The 24243-nt window shown below is 41.7% G+C and overlaps 3 protein-coding genes across 3 annotated transcripts in view; all 3 read right to left on the bottom strand.

Annotated features, from left to right (window-relative positions):
- The window catches only part of clvs2 (clavesin 2), a 28435-nt gene extending 25569 nt beyond the window's left edge, over positions 1-2866 (bottom strand). The window contains exon 1 of the mRNA XM_067481999.1: positions 1626-2866. Coding sequence (XP_067338100.1) covers positions 1626-2014 — 389 coding nt within the window. The 5' untranslated portion in view covers positions 2015-2866. The remainder of the gene's footprint in view (positions 1-1625) is intronic.
- A 10412-nt stretch (positions 2867-13278) lies between these two features.
- smpdl3a (sphingomyelin phosphodiesterase acid like 3A) lies at positions 13279-21198 on the bottom strand. Its single transcript, XM_067481782.1, has 8 exons — positions 20997-21198; positions 19910-20123; positions 17375-17519; positions 17122-17218; positions 16557-16720; positions 16250-16430; positions 15084-15208; positions 13279-14564 (listed from the first exon to the last, which is right to left on the bottom strand). Exons 1-8 carry the CDS (start codon positions 21088-21090, stop codon positions 14262-14264), a joined length of 1323 nt encoding a protein of 440 aa, XP_067337883.1. The 5' UTR covers positions 21091-21198; the 3' UTR covers positions 13279-14261.
- A 1164-nt stretch (positions 21199-22362) lies between these two features.
- On the bottom strand, positions 22363-23850 carry LOC137102349 (fatty acid-binding protein, brain). The gene is made up of 4 exons (XM_067481783.1): positions 23691-23850; positions 23360-23532; positions 22998-23099; positions 22363-22606 (listed from the first exon to the last, which is right to left on the bottom strand). The coding sequence occupies exons 1-4, from the start codon at positions 23761-23763 to the stop codon at positions 22556-22558; spliced, it is 399 nt and encodes a 132-aa protein (XP_067337884.1). The 5' UTR covers positions 23764-23850; the 3' UTR covers positions 22363-22555.
- Between the last annotated feature and the right edge of the window lie 393 nt (positions 23851-24243).

The raw sequence follows: 24243 nt of genomic DNA, 5'->3' as shown, positions 1-24243 counted from the left end.
CTGGACACAAAGCCAAGTTCTGTTTATGCTCACGTAGAAACAGTGAACGCAGTTTATCCATCAGAGCACTGAGCGTAGATTCACTCTGTAAAATGTGCTGCTCAACAAGAATCTGATTTTTCATTACGCTGTACATCACAGGTTAAACTAACCGCTGTGGTTGGTCTGATAAAGTGGCCTCTGGAGTCAGTTAGTGTGTCACGGCTGGGGAGAAGCTCAGCTGTATCTCCTGGATGTAGCTGGTGCACGTTGCTGTTAGAATTGCGTTGGGTGGTTGTTGCTGGTGCTGCTCGTCATTCTGCAGTCTGCTGCCTCGTGGGTTTTCATCCAGCTGATGTCTCATACACCTCCCTCCCCCATCTCCAAACACTTTTTTTCCCTTCGCCTGTTTGCTGTTGCCCTCATTATCTTGTCTGTGCTCAATTTCCCCAGCTATCTGATTATTTATGAAGAGACCCTTTGCCTTCATCTACAGATTTTTTTTAGCTTAGTTTTCTGTCCAGTTGCAAGAAAAGTTTGAGTCGAGTATCAACTTACAGCAGCACTGTGACAACTAAAACTTGTCAAATCCAAGAGGGATGGAGACAATAAACTCACAACATAGAGGAGAAATTAATCCAAATCAAATGATTATTGGAATTAATATAAAACATACAGACACTGACATGTTGTTCCCTATTACATAATGATTCTGTTTTGCCAAGTCGAGTCTATAAAACAATCATGAGACCAAGAGCATTTGTTATCCCCATTATTCATATCTACAGTTTGTATTTAAAAACAAGGACCACTCGCACTTGGATCATCCAGTATTTGTGAATTGAAACGAGGTGAAGAGGTCAACATCTCCATAAACTCTGCTTACAGAAACACTGATCTGATCCCCGAGTAAAACCACATCACTTCTGTCCCCACTTTTACCTGTGACCTTTGCCGATACTGAGCCTCACATAATCACTGCAAACTATCGATGGTATAGAAGCCAGCACACAAGAATGTGAACAGTGACCCAACCTGACATCTCATGTCACAGATCAAACGAGGAGGAACAAGCTGGTTTTGGACATTTGACACAAATATGGATCAGAGTGAAAAGATGTTAATTGGGTGAGTGGTTGTTCTACAGTATGTTACTTTTCTAAAGGCAACTGTTTGGCTATAAACCAATTAAGCTTTTCCAGCTCATTTCCTGCTTGGTCTCCACACAGGCTCGACCTCAATCCCAGCCAACAACTTTGTGATGGACCGTCTGTGAGCCGGACTTTGTCACCTACTGTACCAGTGTTGCTGCAATCTCTGCAGCCAGGTTCTAAATCCACAATATCCCCAATAAGACTTTGGGTGATTATATTGGTGTCTGCTTACTTTTGGCCACGTAGTTTGGAATCGTGTTGCCGTGTATCGAATGCAACAAAAACCATCAGAAGAAGAGAAACTCGGGACGCTGTCCGCTGCACAAACAGTGGTGGTGCTGAATGGACAGCTCCACAAACCAGACTTCACTAATTTATAAAGCATCTTAAAGTCACCGAGTCTCTTCTCCGTGTCCTGTTATGTGTGATCAGAAAAACCCAGGCCCAGTCTGTGCTTCCCCACCAGCCCCAAACCCGCTGCCTCTTTATTACCTGCTCTGGTCCCAGTTGGCTGCAAACAGGACCAGTATTTTTCTGCCGTATCTGTCCAGATTGGACAGCACCCCCGGGAACCCATCCTTCAGGGCCTGCTTGATGCCCGGGTCCGTGGCTTTTAGGTTCTTGAACATGTCCAGGTTCTGCTGTCGGTACTCAAAATACTGTGCCAGCAGTCGAAACGCCTCGAAGTGGTTGAATTTGCGCGCTCGGAGGAATCTGAGGATAAACGCGTCGTCTGTCCTGAGGAAACCGATGTCCGGCCGCGTGATAATCATGTCCCGGACCTCTTGGATGTCCTGGTGTAAAGTCTCAGGGTTTTCTTTCAGCTCCACCTTGGCCTTCTCCAGAGTCTCTGGAGAGAGCCCAGCCTGTAAGTGAGTCATCTTTTGCAACAGCTGTCCCTCCACAGCTTCCAGTGAAACACCAGCACAGAGCTTTGCCTCCAGCAGCAGCGGGGGGGAAGGAGTGTGTGTGGTTTAAACGAATTTCTTTATGGTTTCCTGATCAGAAGCTGACTTCAGATGGAGGCCTGCTGCTCTGTAGACGTAATCCACCCTGAACTGGAACAGACGCTGCTGCTATGATGCTCCTGTGATGCATAATCAATAAGTGGGCCACTCACATTTGCGCACAGAAACATTTTAATTCCTCCTTCAAGAATTCAACTTTCCCCCTAAACCTTCCAGCATGTATATGATGAATCACGTCCCCTGGGCTTCAGGCGGTACCATCCAACCTGCTGATCAGGGGCGGCCTGAGCTCAGAGGCGACAGACAGCCGCGTCCCTCCATGTCAAAGCCTGTCCTCTCCTCTTTCTCTCGCTTTCTGTGGCACAATGACGACGACAGCATCACAGTCTCCCCGGCGTCGCTCGCAGCGGCCAGGCAATGCGGCACAACCCTGCAGCGCCTGCTATATCATCATCATCATCTTCCTCCCTCCGCCTTCACAACGCATCTCCATCCGCCGATAGAGTGATGTTGCTGCTGGTTCCGCCGCTCCGTCACCGTCAGTCGAGGGGAATTGGGCTTTGAAACTGTTTCCGCGTTCCCGTTTTAATCATCACTCCATCTCATCATCCTCTTCCGCGCCGCCATCCACAATTTGGCTGCGAGATCCGATTTTTTAATGTGTCACCAAGCCGGAAAAAAGGGGGGAATCCAGCAGCACAGGTGTCCCGTGAGCTTTTGTTACCCCCTTCTGCCTTTCTGGGTTTTAAAGAGGGGTGGGGTGGACTTCAAGGAGGGGGGGGGGGGGGGATTACCGTCCCCGCTCCGCCTGCTGCTGCTGCCGCCTGTTCGCTGGTAAAAGTGGCGGAGAAAGAGGTGGTGGGAGCGCTGGCTGGCGGGGTGGGGGTGGGGTTAATAAGCAACAGATTTAAAAAATATTAAACTATCAAGGGAAGAAGAAGTTGGCACCAAGACAGAAAGGTGGAGAACAGTGATGAAGGATGGATTGGAGGATGCTGAGGGGAGGAGGGAGGAGTCCAGAGAAATCAAATGAACGCAACTAAAGGGAGGATGGAGTGAAGAGGCGTAAAAGCTGGAAGAATGAGTGTTTGGGGGCCACAGAGCCACTTTCTGTAATTACACCTCATCCAGACTGACCTGGATTTTACAGATCATTTTAAAAACCTTTTTCGGTGCGCTTTTGTCCTGCAGCTGGCTGTTTCCATTTAGAGGTTCTCGATCCTAGTCCCCCAAAGACCCTTGCTGTGCTCGTTTTCTAACTAATCCTGCAATAGCCGTTGCTGATATCCTGGATCAGGTGAGTTCAGCCAACAGGAAGATGGAAGTTACCCTCTCAGATGAAGATGGAGTGTGTGTGTGGTGGTGGGGGGGGGAGACAACATGAACACATCTGATCCAGGTAATCAGGGGTGGGTGGCGCGGGGATGGTCTTCTAGTGTAAAAACACTTTTAAACGCCCACGAAAGGGAAATAAATGTGATATTACTACATTTTATTGATCACTGATAACTCAGTGTTGCAAACAGTTGGTTAGGTCTCGTCCAGAGGAGGAGCAAGGAATCAAACCACCAACACGCTGGTTGTAGATGACCTACTGTACCAACTGATCCAAAGCTGTTCATAACCACCAGCAGCAGCTCACTTTATTAATTTTGTTCTTATTTTCCCTCGTGCGGTTCTGATTTCTATTGCAGTGTTTTTGAAATCTCAGTTATTTTACGACAGCTGCTCACTAACGTCGACTACTACGACAAAGTAGTTTTACTGTAGCTTTAAAGTTGGATGAAGGAATATTATCAACCGGAGATCACGCAGTTCAATCATAGTCATTAAAATCAAGTTTCAGTGCTGAAATACTGACGTCTGGTGAGATGAATGGGAAACCAGACAGGAGGGAGGGGGCACTGGGGGGGTGGCACCTGCTCTGTGGTGACCAGACAGCTGCACTTAAACATGCTGAATTAATTTCTTTTGTATCTCCATGATTATCCCTTTTCTGTTTTAGCTCCAGAGGCCTGAACCGCTGGAGGTTTGTCATAGGTTTAGTTTGAAAGAGCTCAATTAAAAAAATAAAATGATGAAGACCTTAAACTTTCCAAAATAATCAAAAATAAACCCAATTACCAACAAGAGAACCAAACAGATTTCACTAATTGAAATGGAATTATAAAATAAAGGCATCACATGACCAAAAAGACATGAAATGAGAATAAAACGAAAATAAATTCTAAAGCAAAGTGAACTTTCACTGTCAGCCACCAAATCTGCACCAAGGCACAGTGGCCTCCACCAAAGACCCACTTCCTGTGCCACTGTGACGTGCGACTGGCTTTAGGTTCCTGCTGTCACAGAAAACTCTCAGAAGCAGCAAACCAACTGCTGGGAACTTCTGACCGTTACCTGCTGTGATGTTTGGGTTTTGAGGGTCTCACCTGCTCTTTTCTCTGAGCTGCCACCATGAAAACAAACATTTATGGATCCCAGTGTTTGTAAGATTTGAAATAAGGAATTAACATTTCTGCAACAAAATGGATCCAGGCTCACAATTCTCTCTCACACACACACAACCTGTTCCTTCTCTTTAAAAACACATTTACACAAGCAGGACATTGCAGCTGCACACCACTCAAATATAATCACATGATGCATGTTGCACCACCCTCCCCCTATAAATCTTGCATTGGGTAGCGCATAAAGCCCAGAGTCTGGTTTATATCCTGTCAGTGGGGGTAAGAAAGGGGCGATGCTTGAATTAAGAGGGTCCCCGGGGAGGCTTTCGGGGGGTAGCAACAATTGCCCTGCGCTCTGACGGGCGGGTGCTGGAGTGACTTGTGAACATGCATTAGAAATTACCTCTGGTTTTTAACGGCACAGCTGCCATTTTCTTAAGTGCCGCTGTTTCAATTGAGCTTTTAGTCTCCGAGGGCTGAATGGCTGATTAACCAGTGGCAGCTGGTCTTAAAGTAAGGACATCCAGTGGTTTCTGAGTATCACACCATGCACCCCCCCCCCCCCCCCCCCATGTGTGACAAATTCAAATAGAGTACTTACTACTATAAAGGAGAAAGTCTGATTGTACTGTGCTGCCGTCAGGAAGGTTAGAACATTTAGCTTTTGTTAAGGTTTTTTTTACAGACCGTGGGTCTTTCTGGAAACACTGGGTAGTTTTTGCAGTTTAACTTTAATGCATCAGGCAGAGAAGTGCTTCAGTTATTCTGCTGTTCAGTTCTTCTCACCCTAGCAGAGGAAGATGAAGCTGGTTTGTATAAGATGAAAATTTAATTTCTGTACGACAAAAAACAAAACAAAAAAACACCGACTTCTATTAAAATACAAAAAACAAATTAGCCACAGTTATTGTTTCTCGTGTTATATCATTTCTGATGTAAGTAGAGTGACAGGACAGTGGAAAGACTTTTTAGATTTGAAAGGTCAAAATTCCAAATGTAGTCATTGAGAATAATGTCCCCTTTTAAAGAGACATTAACTGTCAAAAAGTCTCACACACCACAACTAAAACATGACTAGTATTAGAAGATGGCGTTTAAACCAATAATGACATGAAATCTCTAATTTGCAACTTCTTCCAGTAAAAAGACTCATAGTACATAATGTTAAATGTATTAAGATCTCAGAGGTTTAGACAGTAAAGACAGAGACAGATTAGCAAAGAGTCTGTTTGACACTGCTTTAATAAGGTGAACATAAAGAACATTTTGCAAGAATCTAGAATGTTCAACATGAGGGTTTCCACGTTTCCATTGGAACCTGCATTGGAAACGTAAGTGGTTTGCGTTCATGTGAAACGCTCAAGTGACTGCGGTGTTGAGGTGAAGCTTTGAATTCGACAGGTAACAAAACAGAACTAGAGACTAACGCCCTCTGCTGGTCAATGTGTGGAAACTGCTCATTTTCCAGAGAGTCGGTGTCAAACTGCAGTCTGAAGTTTTTCCACTTAAGTTTGCCTTGATATGGAAACACTCGAATGTCCCAGTATCCAAAAAAGTGCTGATCACAGAACTCTTCTGTAACTTCCTATGCACTTAAATAAAAAAAAAAAGCACTTTCATCTCATGAAGACACACTTTTGATGGCACATTGCTTTAGTGTTTCCCCATTGACTTCTGCTGCATTGCACCTCACTTGGTCAAATAATGCAAAGACTAATAAATCCAATCATATTATAAAGGCCATAAAGGTGATGCTGTACTGGGTTTGAACAGGCAATAGTCAGTTTTTCCTGTAATTTTCTTAAAAGTGTTTTGTCATCCTAATTAACATACATGAATGGTTCAGAATATTAGGGACACCTCCGAGTGTAAAATAGTCAGTGCAACAGCAACTCTACAACCTAAACACAGTTTAGGAAGTTCAGAAGTTATTATGGCAGTGCTGCTGTCTTATATTGTGCACGACACCAGGTGAAGAGCAGGGGACACAAATGTAGGACAGAAGCAGGCTGGAAGGTGCAATAAATAAAAACTCATCAACTTACTGAGGAACCCAGGAAAACCAGAACCTCTAGCAACAAACACCAAACTACGACATCAGTGCAACAATCCAGCAAACAGAGAGTGTGCGTTAATGGCTGGATTAAATAGTGGCCGACTGATTACAAACGAGCTGCAGGTGTGTGGGTGGGGGCAGGCAGAAATGGATGGAAACTAGAGCAAATGAACAGGTGGGGGGGGGGTGAGTATGACCAGACGTGCCAAAGTGGGGGGACTGGGGTTGAACATCAGGAAAAGTGCAGAAAAGAGCAGAACAATAAGATTTGAGATCTGCCAGCAAAAAACCAAACAATGCTATTGCAGGAACAGGAGATGGCAGCATTAATGCACTTAACGAACCTTCTGTCGCTTCAGACCTTCAACCAAAGTCAGACAGATTTCACATAGTAAACTATGGATGTGAGTTATCACAGCTCGCAAAGTGGAAACGTTTGTCTTTTTATTTTTGATCCGTTGCACAATTTCTCACCGCATGTAGCAAATATCTGGGGCAGTTTGATGTAAAGAGGTGGGAAAACAACAGAAACACAACAGCAGCTCTGTTAGAAACAACAGTCAAACAAAGAGGCCAATAGAGTTTCATAGTGTTTAAATGTGATCCATCCAGTGCATGTGCAAAATGTCTGGGATCCAAAAACCTGTGACTATGAACTTTATAATAAACGTATGAAAAGTAAAAAATGAATGAATATACGTTGTGATTGAAAACATTCCTGGTTTCTGTTGCACCTGATGCACTCGTTTGTCCGCTGGGGTTCAGAAGGTCAGTACAGTGCTGATCAGGTGGAAGAACAAGGCTTGTAACCCCCATAGGGATCAAAGACACTGGCCACAACATGCCACACCCCTGTACCCCTTTTCCTGCTGTACAGGCCCGAGCAGGGGCAAACCCACTGACCCTGCAAACATGGCAGACTGGGGTAGAAGGACGGGATGGACTGTGGCAGGAAGAGAGATTAGTCAGCTCCACCTCCTGGATTCTTTTCAGAGAATCATTGTGATGCTTTTTGTAAATTAATTGTATATTATTTTGTTCACTTCATATTTGACACTGAAACTACATTAAGCACATGTAACTGTACTGTAGTTTTTCCTTTACTCTATATATCCAGGTTGAATTTCAAACTGCTTTTCCAACTGAGGCCCGATAAAAAGACTCATAGACTCATAAGACGCATAAAAGTAGCAAACTTCAAAGATATGACACAATCAACGTATTTGCTCGACGGTGTAACTGTTTTTTTTTTTTTTGTTGTTTCCACTTTGGAAATGTGCAGTAAAATGTTAAAGTGGCTGACATTCACAAAGCTGTCAGACAGACAGTGTTGCTTAGCCAAATCGATACGGCACAGTCAGCATGAGTGAATGGTGTGAAGGTGCAGGTGAGGAGACGTTCAGAGGACAAAGTTTCACTTAAAGGACGTCTTCACTGATACTGAACTTGCTTCTTTTTGGTTCTTGTTTGCATAGTTCATGTAAATGAACCATTAAACCATTAAACTTCCCTCTGACTCCCCTGCATCAAAATATCTTCTCTTCTTCTGACTGAAAAATGCCTCCAGGTGACATCACTTGGAGGAACCTTCAGTTCTTCTTATTGTTCATACTGTAAAGTTCGTAATCAGGGTCGACCTGCTTTTCCAGAGCTCATCCAGACGATCTCTCTAGTTCTGGCTGAAAAGCGCCTCCAGATGACATCACCTGGAGAAAGATTTAGTTCAGATCGTTTTATCTTGTTGCTCATACTTTTGAAGTTTAAAATCCTGGTCAACCTGCTTTTCCAAACTCCCCCATTTGACATCATCTGACATCATCTTTTTTGTGGCCATTCATAAAGTCGTGAGCAGCACAATAATCAGAGCTTTGTGTTCTTCCACAATAGCTTTACTCCAGTGGGAAATGTACAACTCACATTTTTGGGGAAAATGTTAATTGAAAGTGCGGAGACTCAATTGTGCGACTGGGCTTCCATCCAACTAGCTCACACTGAACGAAAACACACATACACACACACACATGCAATAATAACACGAGTTTTTACCTTCCTAGACAGCAGCACTGTATCTCTTTATTGTTCTTTATTTTATTTTAGGTTCATAAAGGTGAATAACTAATTACAATAATACGTTTTTCAAAAGTTTGCATTTTGTCCTGGATAAAAACCTTCTGTGCTTTGCTGGTCAGTTCTGGCTGATTGTTGGGTCTTCATGAAGTCACCAAAACACGCACTGTAAACATCTGCAGACAAATCAGCAAAATTCAGATTTTTTCAGAGTTTTCGTGGATGAAAATGTTAATGAAGTGGATGATACGATCTGATGGAGGATCGAAAATGCCCGTGGTTGTGGATCCACCTCAGGCAACGGGAAATATTCACACTGAAGGACATAGAAGTTCAAAGTTCATAATCATTTTGCAAACCCATTAGTTATAGTGATGATTCCATCTTCTCTTTTCTTATTAGTATTACATGTACAGTACTGTATACTACTATATTTCAGTGCAGTACACTCATAAAGGAGTAAGACTAAAGGTTGGTCCACTGCTCATTATTTTTCTAACCTGTATCATAATGTCATGTCCAGAAAAGCTTCATTAGTAATTGTACATATTTTACAGACTCAGTAGTTCCCAAGACTGTGCGCTTTATATTGAACTTTCTACACTTACAGAATGGCATTTTTCTTCTTTTTGTCCTGCTCTCCTCACATTAGCATATTTTGGGGAGGATGTTGGTCCAACTTGGCACGGCCACCATCAGAGAGTGAAGTAATGGGCTCTGTGGAGTCTGATTGGCTGCTGGGGAACTGCCTATGGTGGGGCCATACAAAGGAGCGAGCCGGACTACAAGAGGCTTAAAGGAAACTCCAATCTGAGACCGGACCCCCACTAGAGTAAGCACACACACATACACACATCTGTCTTTGTGAGGACACTCTCTGACATAATGCATTCCCGAGCCCCTTCCCATCCCAACTAAATAGCAAATAACCCCGACCTTATCCTAACCTGAACCTGATGCTAACGTTTGAAGCTCGGAGGACCGGTCAAAATGTCCTCACACTGATAGTAAACAACCACACAAAGACATGTCCACACGGACACACACACACATTCACATTGCTTGCCGTTGTCTCCCTCGCTGATGAAGGAGTCCATTCATGCCCACTGACAAATTACTAGTGAAGCATGAGACTGAGGAGGCCCCCCGCCCTCACCCCTATGTCCCTCTGTCTCTGCCCCCCCAGCTCTCCATTATAGACTGTTTGAGACTTGGGTGTGAGAAAATATCACACGGGGAGAGCAGAGCTATAAAAGGAGCTTTATGTTTAGTTGTTCTGAGCAGCGACCAAACCCTGGCAGTTGTGGGGTTTCACAGAAATTTCGTTTTTAATGTTGCATTTACATTAAAGATGTGATGGCAAGTTATAGAAGAGATATAGAAGCTAAGTGTCTTTAATTGTTCACCCTGAATTGAAGTAAAACCGGTTCTTTTCCATTCTTGATTATTTAGCATCATAGGCCCAAATCCTCACAGCCACTCAGCAACTAACTAATCACTTTTAGTCCAGACAAGGTCTGTTTTACACAAAAGGATTAGTCGGGGTCCAGAAGGAGGAGGTCACCTGTGGTTACAAGCCAACTGCTGAAGTTTTCAGTGCCTGTTAATGTAACTGCATTAATGCAGGTCCCGGTGTCCATGTACCAGAATGTAAAGAGACGCACAGGACAGCGAATTAATAAACAGGCAAAGTATTTGTGTGTTGTGATGTGGTGGCACGATAATCCCAGGCTGGATTATCTGTAGAGGTACTGTACCATTTTTGGGGGGATCAGGGGGGGGATCGGGGTGGGATCGGGGGGGATGCTTGCTGGTGCTAAATGGTAGTGAAGAATGAGAAATCAGCACAATGTTGCAAAGTTGCTGGATGGATTATGCATTTCCGCTCCACATTAACTGGTTTGGGAAAAGTCCTTAATATTGCAAGAACTGAAAGTAAGAAATTGTGAAAGTGTGTGAGTGGGACTGAAGTGTTACTGCTTTCTTCAGACCTATAGATTTTTGTTACCCGCAAAACAATGCTTTTCAAAACCTGAACACGTGGCTGCACACAGTCAGTACACCTTCATGACACCTTCACGTGTATCCTTCTATTTATAACATCCTCCTAAATGCCATTTACTTTATTTAGCATTATTTGGTTTATGGGATTTCTTCCAATCCAGGGGTGAATGAAAGAGGCGAAGAGCTGAAGTTTAACTCTAAAACTGCAGGATATAAAATAATTAAATGGGAGGTTTTTAAAACCCAAGAGAGACAGTATTTAAAACGGGGTATAAAGGATTAGATGAGCTGGAAGCCCTGCAGGGTGATGGGGATCTGGACCACGCACACACACACAGATTCCTGCTCCCCAGGAGAGGGTGGCTGGATGGCTGTACTGTCCTGACAGTAATCCTCAGATTAACTGGTTTGTGGGGCACCACCAGCCAGTCAGTCAGCCAACCAGCCAACTGGAACAAAGGCACGAATGTATGCAAACCTGAACATGTGCTCAGCCAACCAGATTATATTCGGTTTCCACCGGATGGCCTCTTTCTGCACCAAGGTTTCATTTTGGAAAGATGGAAATTAAGTTCGGTTCCTCATCTTTCATTGGATTCTATTTTATACACTACACTATGAAATACTGCACTTTGTATTACTCATAATAAACTATTTTTACATTGTTTTATTGCGGTTTTCCCCCTTTAAGAAAAAGTTTTACCTGGAACCTGCGGCAGAAAGTGTGGCCCCCACATGAAGATCCTTGAAACAACCTTGGAATTCGGAGGCAAATCTTGGTTTGATTAGATCACGTTTCCTCGTAACTGCATTTTTAATACATTTCGTTGATACATAAAAACTGTTTGTGGCAGTGCTTTTGAGTCTTTTGCACAGTATTTTATATTATCAACATCAGCTGAGTCTCCCAGTTGGTAAGGAAACAAACACACACAGACCTTTCTTTGCTGTGTAATTGGCAGGTCAGTGGTTAAATAACAGCCACTAACAGTGATCGGAGGATTGGGAGCTCTACCGCCGTTACCGGGGCGATGCATCACCATGCTCGCCACCGACGCCGTCTCCACGGTTATGTTCTGTCAAGCACCGACTGAGGCCAAGCTTGGTTAGGAATAATAATGGCAGTGGGGGCACATGAGGGGAGAGGTGTTAACAAAGTACAGATTTACTCCTTAAGGCACCAAATGGAATTTTTTGTTACGCCCAGTTTTTCTTTGTCATCTAAAGTTTCAAATAATATAAACAGTGATTTGTAGGTTATTACACTTTGGGGAATCTTTGTTACACTGCTTCTTCTAAAGAGCAGTGATTTCCAATTTTTTTGTGACCCCTTCTTGGGGACCCCTGATGTACCGCTTGTATCATCAGGTTGTTTTGAAGGAATGAAACTATTCGTTGGTTTTCAATATGCAGCAAAGGTGAGAGACAAATTCATGGAGAAACTATTTTGTGGACATTTGTTTCGCCATCTCACAACCTCAGAGATTCATCCTGCAGCTCTAAACAATACTTCTACCCAGATTGTGTATTTGTGCTTTTTGTGATCTGGGTGAATGCACTTTAAATTAAAAAAAAGTAAAAAAGCTGCAAGTAAAGCGTTTGCCTCCCTTCCCAAATGAACCTAACGGACAAAAGGACTAGGGAGAGTGGAGGGGAAGAGGAGAGGGGTGAATGCTTCTGGGATTGGCTGAGAAATGAAAGCAGTTTCTGGAAGGTTTGAACAAGAGAAGAGTACGATAAAAGGGTCAGTGGTGGGAGGGAGTGAAATCGAAGTGAGAGGGTCAGATAAGGGGAGTCACTGCTCCTTTGGCTCCCTGCAGAAACAAACTAGTCTGCACAAGTTCCACTGTGGCTTACAAGTTGGCAACTCTTACAAGTGCTGAACCACTTTAACACACAAAGACAACACTTGTTCCAATCATTAGCATTTGGAAAACTTAAATAATAAGAATAAACTTCATTTATATTGAACTTGAAAGTGTAGATGTGACAGAAAATAAAAACTTGAAAGATGAACGTGGATGTGTATCCGGTACAAACCTGCATATGTGGACTAGAATTAAACAATACACGAGTTCAACAATTAGAATGAGAAGATTAAAAAAAAAAAAAAAAGTAGTTTATGAAAACATCAGTAAAAGACAAAAATGTGTTTATCTTTATAATTTCCAGTGGAAGGACACCCAGGACTCCTTAAGATTAAAAGAGAAGAGGTCCATCAGATTTAAGGACAAATACTAAAGGGTGTCAGTGACAGCGTTGAAAAGCAATGGCCCTGCAGGCAACACATGAAATGAGGACAATAAAGGACTGAGAATAGAACCCTGTGGGACCCCAGGCATGTCCTACGCTGTCACTCTGATGTGAACCACTCAAGACCACTAACGGTCCCACCCACCCATTTTTCTAATGGATTCATTTATGCAGAGTAATGAATTTTATCAAAGACAGCAGGTGTAACAAAATCAAAACATTGCAAAAAAAAACAAAAAACCCCAAAATATATTCAAATGTCATTAGCAACACTTACAAATGAAGTTTCAGTGCTTAAAGGTCGACTGGAAGATCTAAAACAGAAACCGCTCATTCAGAACAGCATCTCTGAACAATGATCTTTATTTAGTAGAAAAATTAACTGAAAAATTACAACCAAAACAGTTTGTAATATATAAAGTGATTATATGCTCTGGTTCATTTTTATTCAGCAGCAAAATGTGGATATTTGCTTTTACATGAACATTTTGGGAGAAGCTCCAAAGTACAACAATCTCTAAAGACGTTGCTGAATATTAAAAAGTAATTAAAAAACTCAATTGCACTTTACTGTTTTTATGAAAGTGTCCAGCTAAAAGCATCATACTTAATTTATTTTCCTTATGACGTCTACACCACTCAGCTTTTAAAATCAAATGGAATCATCGGGGAAAATTCCAGCTGCACCTTAATGTGTCTTCAATACTTTTAAGTTGCATTAGTGTAGTTTCTCTACTTTGTATTTACCGTGAAAATTACGGTTATAAGTATTACTTTACTAGAAGGACAACACTGAATATTTTGTCCTGTCTTTCTAGCGCTTGAGGCTGTGTGCGGCATGTCCCTTTTTCATGGCTCATTATTAAATATGTGACTCAAGACAACCAGCAAAGTTAGAAAAAAGGCTGCTTATGACGAAAATGTGCAATTCATAGTTTCATAGACTTGACAGGTTTTTTCTTTACAGGCTGAGCTGGTTTGGACTTTTGATAGATACATTATCACCTGAGCTTAGATAAAAGTAAAGCGATGTTTTCATCCTGTATTGATTCCAGCATTCAAGTAATAAAACGTGACTCCTGAGACAAATTTCTTCAGAATCCTTCACTTTTGGTTTACATTCACATTCCCCTAAAGAATAAAACTGAGAAGGGGCAGGACTGCAACTTAGTCTTATATATGAATCATAATAATATATTTATATAACATCCTGCATGAAAAAAAAGGAAAATAGCCAAATGAATATTTGGGAAAAAGTGAATTAATAACATAAAAAAAATAAAAATCAAATACTAAATGTGATCCTTCATTTGGATCCACATTCATGGCATCATTCTCCCTTTGCGACACACTTGGAGTAAGACAGCTGGTCCAGGTACAGCACAGCACACACTTGTCTGAGCTTGCATTCTCCTCGGCAGGTGACACCGTCAGTGTAACTCACCATGTAGTGACTGAAATACTTGTCAAAGGCTTTGGTCTGTGGCAGCCTGAAGCTCAGCCCCAGCTGGAGGAGGTTTTGTGGTTGCAGGTCAGTCAGTCCAAAAGCTTTAGTCATAATATATTCGAGCCTCCAGTCCGGTCTTTGTTTCTCATTGGCTTCCGTCAGATTCAGATAGTACTGCCAGATATCCTTCAAAAAGAGCGAGAAAGCACCAGAAGGGGAAGAAAAGAAGTCTTTGACTCGTGTTGAATGCCACAAACTGTCTTTGTGTGCTGATTGACACCGTAATTAATCATTAAAAGGATCTTATTTCTTCTGTCTTTGACGAGGGACATTAAAATTAGAGTAGGTGTTTTGAGTGCGGGACATTTTTAGTTTGACCTAAAATTGTCAAAGTGCTAATTCATACAGTTTTCATGTCTCCTTTGTAACATCAAGAAATGATATCATCATTATGAATTCGGCTTCACTTTCTATGGGCTGACTCAATGCTTTCTGTGAGGGGTTCAGTTTCGTGGGCTGGTGAAAAGACTTTGTGAAGACTAACGTAGCAGCAGAACAAATACTATGGGACATATATACATAGTTTGGTCCAAAGATGACTTTGGTTTTATGAATGCAAATGAAAAAACAGCCATGCGGCTAATGCACAACTACTGTAACTCAGTTAAATCTACATAAAGACAAGTGTAGCACCGAGCTTCTTACCACAACAGAGTTGTCATTAGTGTTGTACAAGTACATGCGGAAAGCTGGGTTGTTGGAGTACGGCTCCAAAATGTTTTTGATTGGTGTAACGGCCGGTGACACAAAAAGAGAATTCATTGGTTTACCTACAAAGTAAGACAGACAAACGGACATATGACATAATTTAGTTGCATAATACTGGGAACATGCTGCGTGCAGGGTGTGTGCAGCTTCCCTTTCTAACTGGCTGTATGTAAAAAACTCTGTGAGATAATCTGCCTGTTTTTTGTTCTTTGTTACAAGTTAACCGGTAAATATGTAGACAGCAGTTGACTAACTAGACCAGTTTCCAGCCTACTGGTAAACTCTTCCCACGTGCACTTAAACAACCACGTCCACAAAAGCATTTTCTTTAACGAATTCCAGCCAAATGTATTGAAAAATACATATAATTTTGTTCTGATGAAGGATTTAAATGGTCTCATAATCAACAGGTCTAAATACAACCCCATAAAACAGCTGTGGGCAGCTGTACAATCTAATGCACTCTAACACCATGAATTCTACTTTTACAATGACTCTGTCAGAAAGATGAAAGGCAAAACATTAGAACTGATTCACATCGTTCAGCTGTTATTGTAATTCACGTTGCTACACAAAGTAGACAATTCCTCTATTATTTTGTGTGAATGTTCGTGCAGAGCGTCATCCATTGTGTTCAATTGTTTGTTCCTGGCTTGCACACACACACTAATAACCTCAACCATGCAAACAGCTTCTGCTGGCAGAGGCCCACGTAGCTTCAGGGGTTAGCAGCCTTTTACAAATTACATAATTAGCACGCTATTATCTTTATCTAATCTGCAATTCATTATTTAGAGCGAAAGAAGGGCAGTGCCTCATGAAAGTCTGACTTCCTCTTGCAGGTTTGTTTCCATGGATACGGCTGCATTAGTTTGTTTTCAGGTCAAATGTTGTAATTGTTTCAGGTCTTGCAGATATATTTTATAACTGTTGGTGACCCTATCAACAAAAAAAAGAGGATATTATCGAAAACTTAAATGATCTATGTTATGTTAATCTATAAAATCTTAATCTGTGGTGATAATATAAAGGTCAACTGGGCATAAAACAATCTATAATAAGTAACAGGATGTCTTGTTAAATGCTTATATGTATTGTTTTACCTTGCTGGTCCAGAAGCACCATGATACTGTCCCGATGCGTGTGGCCGTAGAAATGTCCTGCTATGACATGACTGTACTCCCTAAAGATGGAGACCAGCCTCTCGTTGTCAATCACTCTTAAAGCAGCTGTGCTTCTGGCAAATGGCAGGTACCCCACAGGTACATGGGCTATGATGTAGACCTGAAGAAGAAAAATTGGATAATGATATTATTTATTTGAGAAGAATACATTGACGTCAAAAACCTCGACACGCACCAAAGGAGGTTAAAAGAAACGGGGTTTAAGACAGAAAAGATCAAATGGAACCTTCTCCAGGCTCTGAGCAGCTTTCTGCAGAGTTTTCTCCAGCCACTCGAACTGTCCAGCAGGATCCGTCATGTTACTTGTGACTTTATTAGGACCATAGTAGAGGATAGTGTTGAGACTAACCACCCTCAAACCAGGCTTTGCCAGCTGGGAGTAGAAACCACCTGCAGGGAAAAACAAACACAGCTCACAGATCTATGGGATTAGAACATCAAAATACTACAGTAAAACATACAGTACTGCTGACACTGACATTATTACTTATTTATGTGAGTGGCAGAAATATCAAATATTCACTGGCTCCACCTTCTTAAGTGTGGATTTACTGATTTTAATTTGAACAGTTGATTTTACAAAACAAGCAGCGTGAAGGCATCACGGGAATGTTGCAAATATGTAAATGAGCATGGTACCTTTCACACACACATACGTCAACCACACATGACTGTGATTTCCAGCCTTCCTTGTTGCGTAATGCAGGAACTTTACAATATGCAGATTTCACATGATTTCAAAAAGAAACTGTCACCTGTCTTTTTGTCATTTATCAGTTGATAAATTGTACCTTGTGAGAGTGTGAGCAGAGCTTCAGTCTGCAGCCAGGGCTTCCACAGCTGAGCAGCAGCTTTATAGATGGCATTGGTGGAGTCTGGCATCTGGTCCTAAAACCATATTACTGACAATTAGCCTGAGCAAAAACTGTTAATCAACAATGTCAGAAATATATTTAATAATTAACTTGAAAACTTTCAAATTCAAGTATATCTATTATTCCTGAGTGACGACAGAGCAAAGCCTCATATACTGCTGCGACTGACCTGTGGCCAGTAGTCGTGGTTTCCCAGGGCAGGATAGACTGTGAGGTTGGGGAAGTGCTGTCTGATGGTCTGAGTCATGTTACTGATCACCTGGATCACTAAGTCTGTGGAAAGCTCATCTGCAGGGACATGAGGTGGACTGTCACTGTGAGAGAGAGAAAAAAAAGGTCCAGTGTTATTAAGTCAGATGAGCCGCAGACCAAGATCCTAACTATTTCACATGTTTCTTTTAACGTCTTGACTGGCTGAATATACGTGGATATAATGTAGAGTATATAGTATTGGAAATCATTAAAAATGCATTTTTTACATTTTCAGTAATTTAATTTCCAGTTATATGAGAATCTGGACAGGTTGTGTTGTTTCCCCCAATTTCTTTTGACTAATTGTTTGTATGAACCATAGAAAATGCTGAGTTGACAAGAAAAGACAAACACAAATTTGCACGAGAAGAATGGAGATGTGCTACTTAACAAATGAGTTGAGTTTATAGCAACTTCGGTCTTTGTTTTGCTGTTTAATTACAATAGCACGGCCGATTTTTAGGCTGAAACTGGTTAATACCTGGACACCAAGACTTTCTTGTAGCAATGTAACCGAGTTTCCAAATGACAGCTAACTCGAGGACTATGGGTTTATTGTGACTGACAGAAATGGCTGCTATTACCTGTGTAGCTGTGTTCTACAGTAAAAGAAATGAAGAATGTCTTTAAATATAAAGAAAATGCAGTAAGTGGTGAGCTAAAGTCACTGGGAGCAGGTCGGCTAACACCCCGTAGGTCAGTCCCAGTACCAGTAGCTGCACATTGTTCCCTCTCCATCAAATTATAGCTGTAGCTTTCATCCAAACAGGGTTGGCTCAGCAGAACTGTATCCAACTATACAACACTGCAGAAATAACGTGACTCTCACAGCACAATGGATTTCTGCTTTACATGGAAAGGAAAACCCCGTGCTGCAAAAGCCTTTAACAATGGAATAAAGCAAAAATCTGCTTGCACAGTAACTTAATCCTCTGCCCCGGGGAGTCTTTTCAAGTTTGAAGTGGCAGGCCGTTCTCTTAAGCATGTTTGATAAGCCTATGAATTCCTGGCTTAGATGATTAGCTGCAGATTAATATAGGAATTGCATGAAGGTGAATGAAGCTTACAACTGTGCTCGCAGTTTTTTTTGTGTGTGTCATTATCACAGAATAAAAAAACACAGGGAATGCAGAGAGTGCTGTCTGAGCTACTTCTCAGGGTGAGTGGATAGCTCCTACCCATCTTTCAAGAAAAGGTGCTTCAGTGTTTTAATGGCACTTTAGGAGCATTAATATACACTGGGCACTGTTGGTTATGTGCTTATCTTTAATTGTGGTAAGATGGATAATCGAGTAGGAGAAGTGAGAACATTGTTATCTGCAGCTCACCCACAAACCACAACAGAAATCATAAAGTGAAATTGTGGATTTTCATATTCAGCTGGGCCCACAAATACCAGGAGGAAGTGACACGTCTGCTTGCTGAAACACATGAAAGCACACACGGACGACACTGCTGAGCTTACAGGAAACTCTGTGACAATCGCAACACTGATGAATCATAAACATTCCCACCTCAGCCGGCCGCAATGCAGCAGAACGAGAAACAGCATCTTTTTCCCGCTTTCCCCAACACGTCTTTGTGAAAACCTGGCTGCAACATTACTTACAATGAAAGTCAAGTGCTGACAGTTTCAATGGGAAGTCGGGTTTGTTATGCTACTAGCAGCAACTTTGCATTGGTCTGCTGGCCCCAAGTTTAGACGAGGCTACATAAGACTGCTAACAGCTGCAGAATTTTTTTCCATTTCCTGACTAATTTATCAGGTTTCATGAAGCTTCCTTTCGAGCCACAATAGCTTTATAGAGATTTGAATGCACCTTGTTGATGGATATATTGCTTCGTCCTAAATCGAATGTGTTCACAGTCGGTATAGTGGCTGATTGGGGCAAATAAACATTTACTGTGCACTGTCCAAAGCTCGAACTCAAATACCCAGAGGTGACAATCGGTTTAATGTTTCATCTGAACTCATAGCGGAGTCTGTAAACACTAATGTCAGAATGGCCGTGTTAACAAGCTGATGCTCAGCAGATGTATTTTATATGATCACAATCTTCTGGAGGTTTTTTAGCTTTTTAACAGTCTGAATAGAAACAGCAATGGATAGATTCCCTTAGAAAAGCTGATGGCGCAAGATAAAAAGTCAAGTTTTTCTTTGATTAAAGCGGCTCCTGTAGGGAAAATCATGGCTAATAACAAATGAATAAATATCAAGTCTAAAATCTGAAAAGTGTTTGGTTCCTATAAAAGTAAAAAAGACAGAAGTACCCAAGCACTACTGGTAAGACGGGAGAGGATATGAAAGTAATTCAAAGCCACAACAATTGTTTCTATGAGCTGGTTAGTCACACTGCTAATCGTTCTCATGCAACACGCTTATACATAACATAACAAAGCCTTTAGATTCCAAATTAAAGTAGCAGAGGTAAAGTCACAATGTTATACTGACCCGGTCCATATAATGAAGTCCTGTGGCTGTGTGAGCGGTGCCATGTTGGTGAAGGCTGACTGGATGAGGCTGTAAGGAGAGTCGCACAGGAAGTCTCCGAAGATGCCGGCTTGGGCGGCCGGGGCCCCTTTGGAGGAGAAGCAAACCTTGGTGGGATCTGGGGCCAGGTGGTAAGAGGGGTCCAGGTGGAGGTCGGTGATATGCCAGAACCTGCCTGGAAAGAAGGAGGAAGTTGAGAGTGCAGACCCAGACAAAGACCCAAATGCGCTGTACTTTTAAAAAAATCGAAATTAATGAGAAGTTTATGTTAAAATCTAACATTTGTTTTTGATTTGAGGATTGTGACAGTGTAATAACACATTTAGAAACATTTTGATGTGTGAACATACAGTATATTTGTGTGTTTTCATGTTATCTGTGACTAAATCTATAGATGTAACAGGTATAAATGTGTCAATAAACACATGTATGTATCTTTATATATATGTAGTTTTTTGTGATCTACTCATTTAATTTATCATATAAAATATATTACATACTATGTAGTATGTATTTCTAAGAATGTGTTTTTTTATTTTATAACAGTATTTTGAATTGGATTAATGTATAATACATTTCTGTTTTTGGGTTATATTACATAACACACTTTAACTTGGTTTGCACCTTAAAAAATAAACGTAAAGAAAATGACATTAAATCATTATTGTGTCTTAACTGCACGTGAAGGGAAATACTGAACTAATGCAAAACCCCGTTTCAAAATCTTGCAATTAAGGATTCCTGAAACTCTTTACAGGCAAAAACTCAAACTTTACAGAATATTTGGCCGTTAGTATAAAGCCTGAATGTCTAGGGGTAAATTCGGCGACAATAAAACCAACAAAAAAACTGGCGTTAAGAACATATTGACTTTTACAGTGAAACCGCGCAGAACAGAAGACAAACGTCAACGGTGCGTGTTGTTCCGTGAAACCTTCGATAGCGGAACCAATATAAACTCGTGCTGCATGTTCAGTGTTTTATTCTGAATAACTGGAGATGATTACAAACGGGAGAAACAGTTTGTTCTCCCGCCGTCTCCACTCACCTGTTCCCGGCAGGTAGCTGCTTCCAGTCGGCGCCGCCGTGAGCGGAACCGCGCGGCAAATCATCAGCAACACAAGCCACCAAGGTTGGACCATGTTCGGTGTGTTACAGAGCGACAACAAGCCTTAAACATATCCTGTATATGACCTGAAGTGGCTGACAGATCGCTCTCTTCGGAAGTAAACAGGAAGTAGAGAGGCAGCCTGGTCACGTGACTTCTGTGTTTGGACACCGAGGGGGAGGGGCTTGGGGGAGGGAAACTGAAAGTCACAGGGGGCATGTAATCAAGTATAATATTGAGATATTTTCCATTTTGTGGCACCATTTTGTTTATAGCACACTTCAGTGTAAAATATTGCATCCAGGGTCAGGACGGTGGTGGAGTGGTGAGTGCTTCTGCCTCACAGCTAGAAAGGTCCCTGGTTCGAATCCCTTTCTGTTTTCAGGTTGCATGATAGGTTAACTGGTGACTCTGAATCGCTCAATTTAGTGTGAATTTAGTGTTTGTCTGTCTGTGTGTGTCTCTCTGTGTTTGCCCAGAGATAGTCCAGTGTGGACGCCACCTTTCACCTAATGACAGCTGCAATAGGCTCCAGCCCCCACGTGACCCTGAACAGGATAAGCAGTCACATATAGATTATTACTCCACCACACTTACTTTACATGTATGTAGGGTACAAATTTAGACTTCACTGTAAATTCAGACGACAGGATCCATTCTTAAGATTCAACCACCAAAATAACATAAACTGGCCAAAACTAGCTCCATCTCCATCAATACATCCCTCACAGTCATAATTGCCTTTAAGTTTAACACTCAAGGGGCCTAATTTCTCAGGTAAACTCATTTTTACTGATGCCTTCCGCATGTGTTGGTGAAATTGATTAACTTATACTTGTGTTCCCAAAACCTAATGGCATATTTTTACATTTTACACTAAAACTAGCTGTATACACCATACAAAAAACTAATAAGGATAAAATATGTTGAGTGAACTGGCATTGAAATAGAACTTTTTTAAAAAATAAAAGCACCGTCTCCGCAGTAGGACTGAAGACTCTTACAATTGCTCCACTTTGTCCTTGAATACAGTGAACTGACTCCACAGATTCTCAGAAACGTTCTCAGACACACCATCATCATAGCAGACTGTCTAATACTGATTTACTTTGCAACCACACAACAATAGCTTTCAGTTGTAAAAGTGACCTGCTGTGGCCTCATGCACAAAAAGTCTTCTCTGTTCCCCTCCTCTGCAGAAAGTTCAAAGGTCAGGGTGTGGACCAAAGGTCTGTTCTCTATTCAACAATACTGAATAATGCGGCTTTTATAACATGACATCAGTACATCAGAGAAGAGACAAATATTTACTCTCTGCATTTTTTTATTCCATGTTTCACACAGGGTTGCAAAGATGTTCCACCCATCACAACAGAAACATATTCATATAAAAAAAAAAATCTTACAAAACATGCAGCCTGATGAAGTGCAAAGAGAAGCAAACACTTATTAATATTTATAAAATGGACACTTCTTGGTGGGTCTGTCAGGTGGAGTTCTCATGCCTTTTCGTAGGTACGCACAGCATGGATGTCTTCAAAGGTCAGATTCTGCAGGACAGAGAAGACACCATGGCAGGGAAGTTAGAAGAACCGACATGTGTGTGGTTTTAGGAGCTGAATATAAAGCAGATCATTTGACTATGAATGTGAACGGCACGCTCATTTTGAACAATTCCTAGCTGCATTTTCGAGATTCAAATTCAATGAAACTGTGCGATGCAATATTCTTCTTGCTTATTTGTTTTAGAGTGTCTCTTTAAACTTTCCAAAAGGCTCAAAGACACACTAAACAGCTGATTGAAAAAGGTCTAACAAGCTGCAAACTGCACATTTTTCAAAAACCAACGGGGATCTGACTGATTCGAAATGCATTTCTTTGGTTTGCATCTTCCCCAGCGCTTCTCAGCTGTCTGCTCCCTTAAAGTCATATTTGTCTTACCATGATCATCTTGCCGTCCTTGATTTCTCTGACGAACTTGGTCTCTTTGCCGTCCCACTTCTGAACGTGGACCAACTTGTCTCCCTCCAGACTCACAACAGACTGAAAAACCAAAGAGAATCATTTTCAACAATTCAAAATTAGTGCATTGAGATTCTGCCAGTTGTTGGTCTATTTCCTAAAGTTTAGAGATGCCAGTTCTTGTCTCAGGAGTAGAAACAAAATAATTTCTTGAGGAAAATCTTGAGATACACTATTTGCTGATGCAAGTGATTGGAATTAACAGTTAAACTGCTCCCGGTGTCTCTGACCTTTAAAAAAAGTGCTTAAATTTGTTTTAAAAATCATTTCGTTCAGCTCACTTTGCAGTTCCTGTCGTCAGCAGTGGCTTCGTCAAACTCCTCTCCCAGCTTGAAGGAGATCTCTGTGTTCTTGAAGGTGCTCTGGGTGCGGATCACCACCTTGTCGCCCTCCTGGCTGATGATGACAGTCGGCTTGGTCACATTACCAACCTGCCGGGTGGCAAAGCCCACACCTGAGCGCAGGGCAGAGGTAAAATACGACTGTTAATTACACTTCATTTCACTGTAGGCACAAAATGTAAATCTCAGGGCGCAGCCTGAGTTTTCAATCTGCACCTTGTGCTTGTGTTTTTGAGTGAAACTCAGCAAAACACAAGTGTCCGCTACTCACCAAGTGCTTTCATGTACTCATCAAAGTTCTCACTGTCAACCAGTTTCCAAGTGGCACAGAAGGCGTCGACCATGGTGAAGGTTTCTCACAGAGGCAGAGTAAACTCCAAAGCACAGAGAACAAGCTGCAGCTTCTGCAAGTTTCCCCCTCGTGTTATTGTAATGCCTCTTATTTTTACGCAGGGAGGGGGGAGGCGCCAAGCTTCCCATTGGCTCAGGAGATTTACTCTGAGCTGTGATTGGCTGCTTAAATTGGGTCATGGTCTTATGGACCCTTAGACGAGAGGAAAAAAAGACAAATTAGCCCATTTGTGTGGTTAATGATGCAATTATTCTTATTCAGGGGGGCAGTGAAGTTTGGTGCTTAAAGGAGAAAACTTGATGTTCATTTATTTATATTTTTTATAAAAAGTCCTATGGATGAATGTGAAACTTTCAATTTATATTTTGTCATCTACGTATTAAATAATGTTTTCAGTTGATCAGAAACTGAATTAACAAAGTTCGAATCACTTAGGTTCCTTGTGAGTCCATGTTATATGTGTTACAAAGAG

The sequence above is a fragment of the Channa argus genome, chromosome 17 (assembly GCF_033026475.1).
Source record: "Channa argus isolate prfri chromosome 17, Channa argus male v1.0, whole genome shotgun sequence".
Lineage (NCBI taxonomy): Eukaryota > Metazoa > Chordata > Actinopteri > Anabantiformes > Channidae > Channa > Channa argus.
The sequence above is the reverse complement of the archived record's forward strand: the minus strand, read 5'-3'. Positions and strand labels throughout refer to the sequence as shown.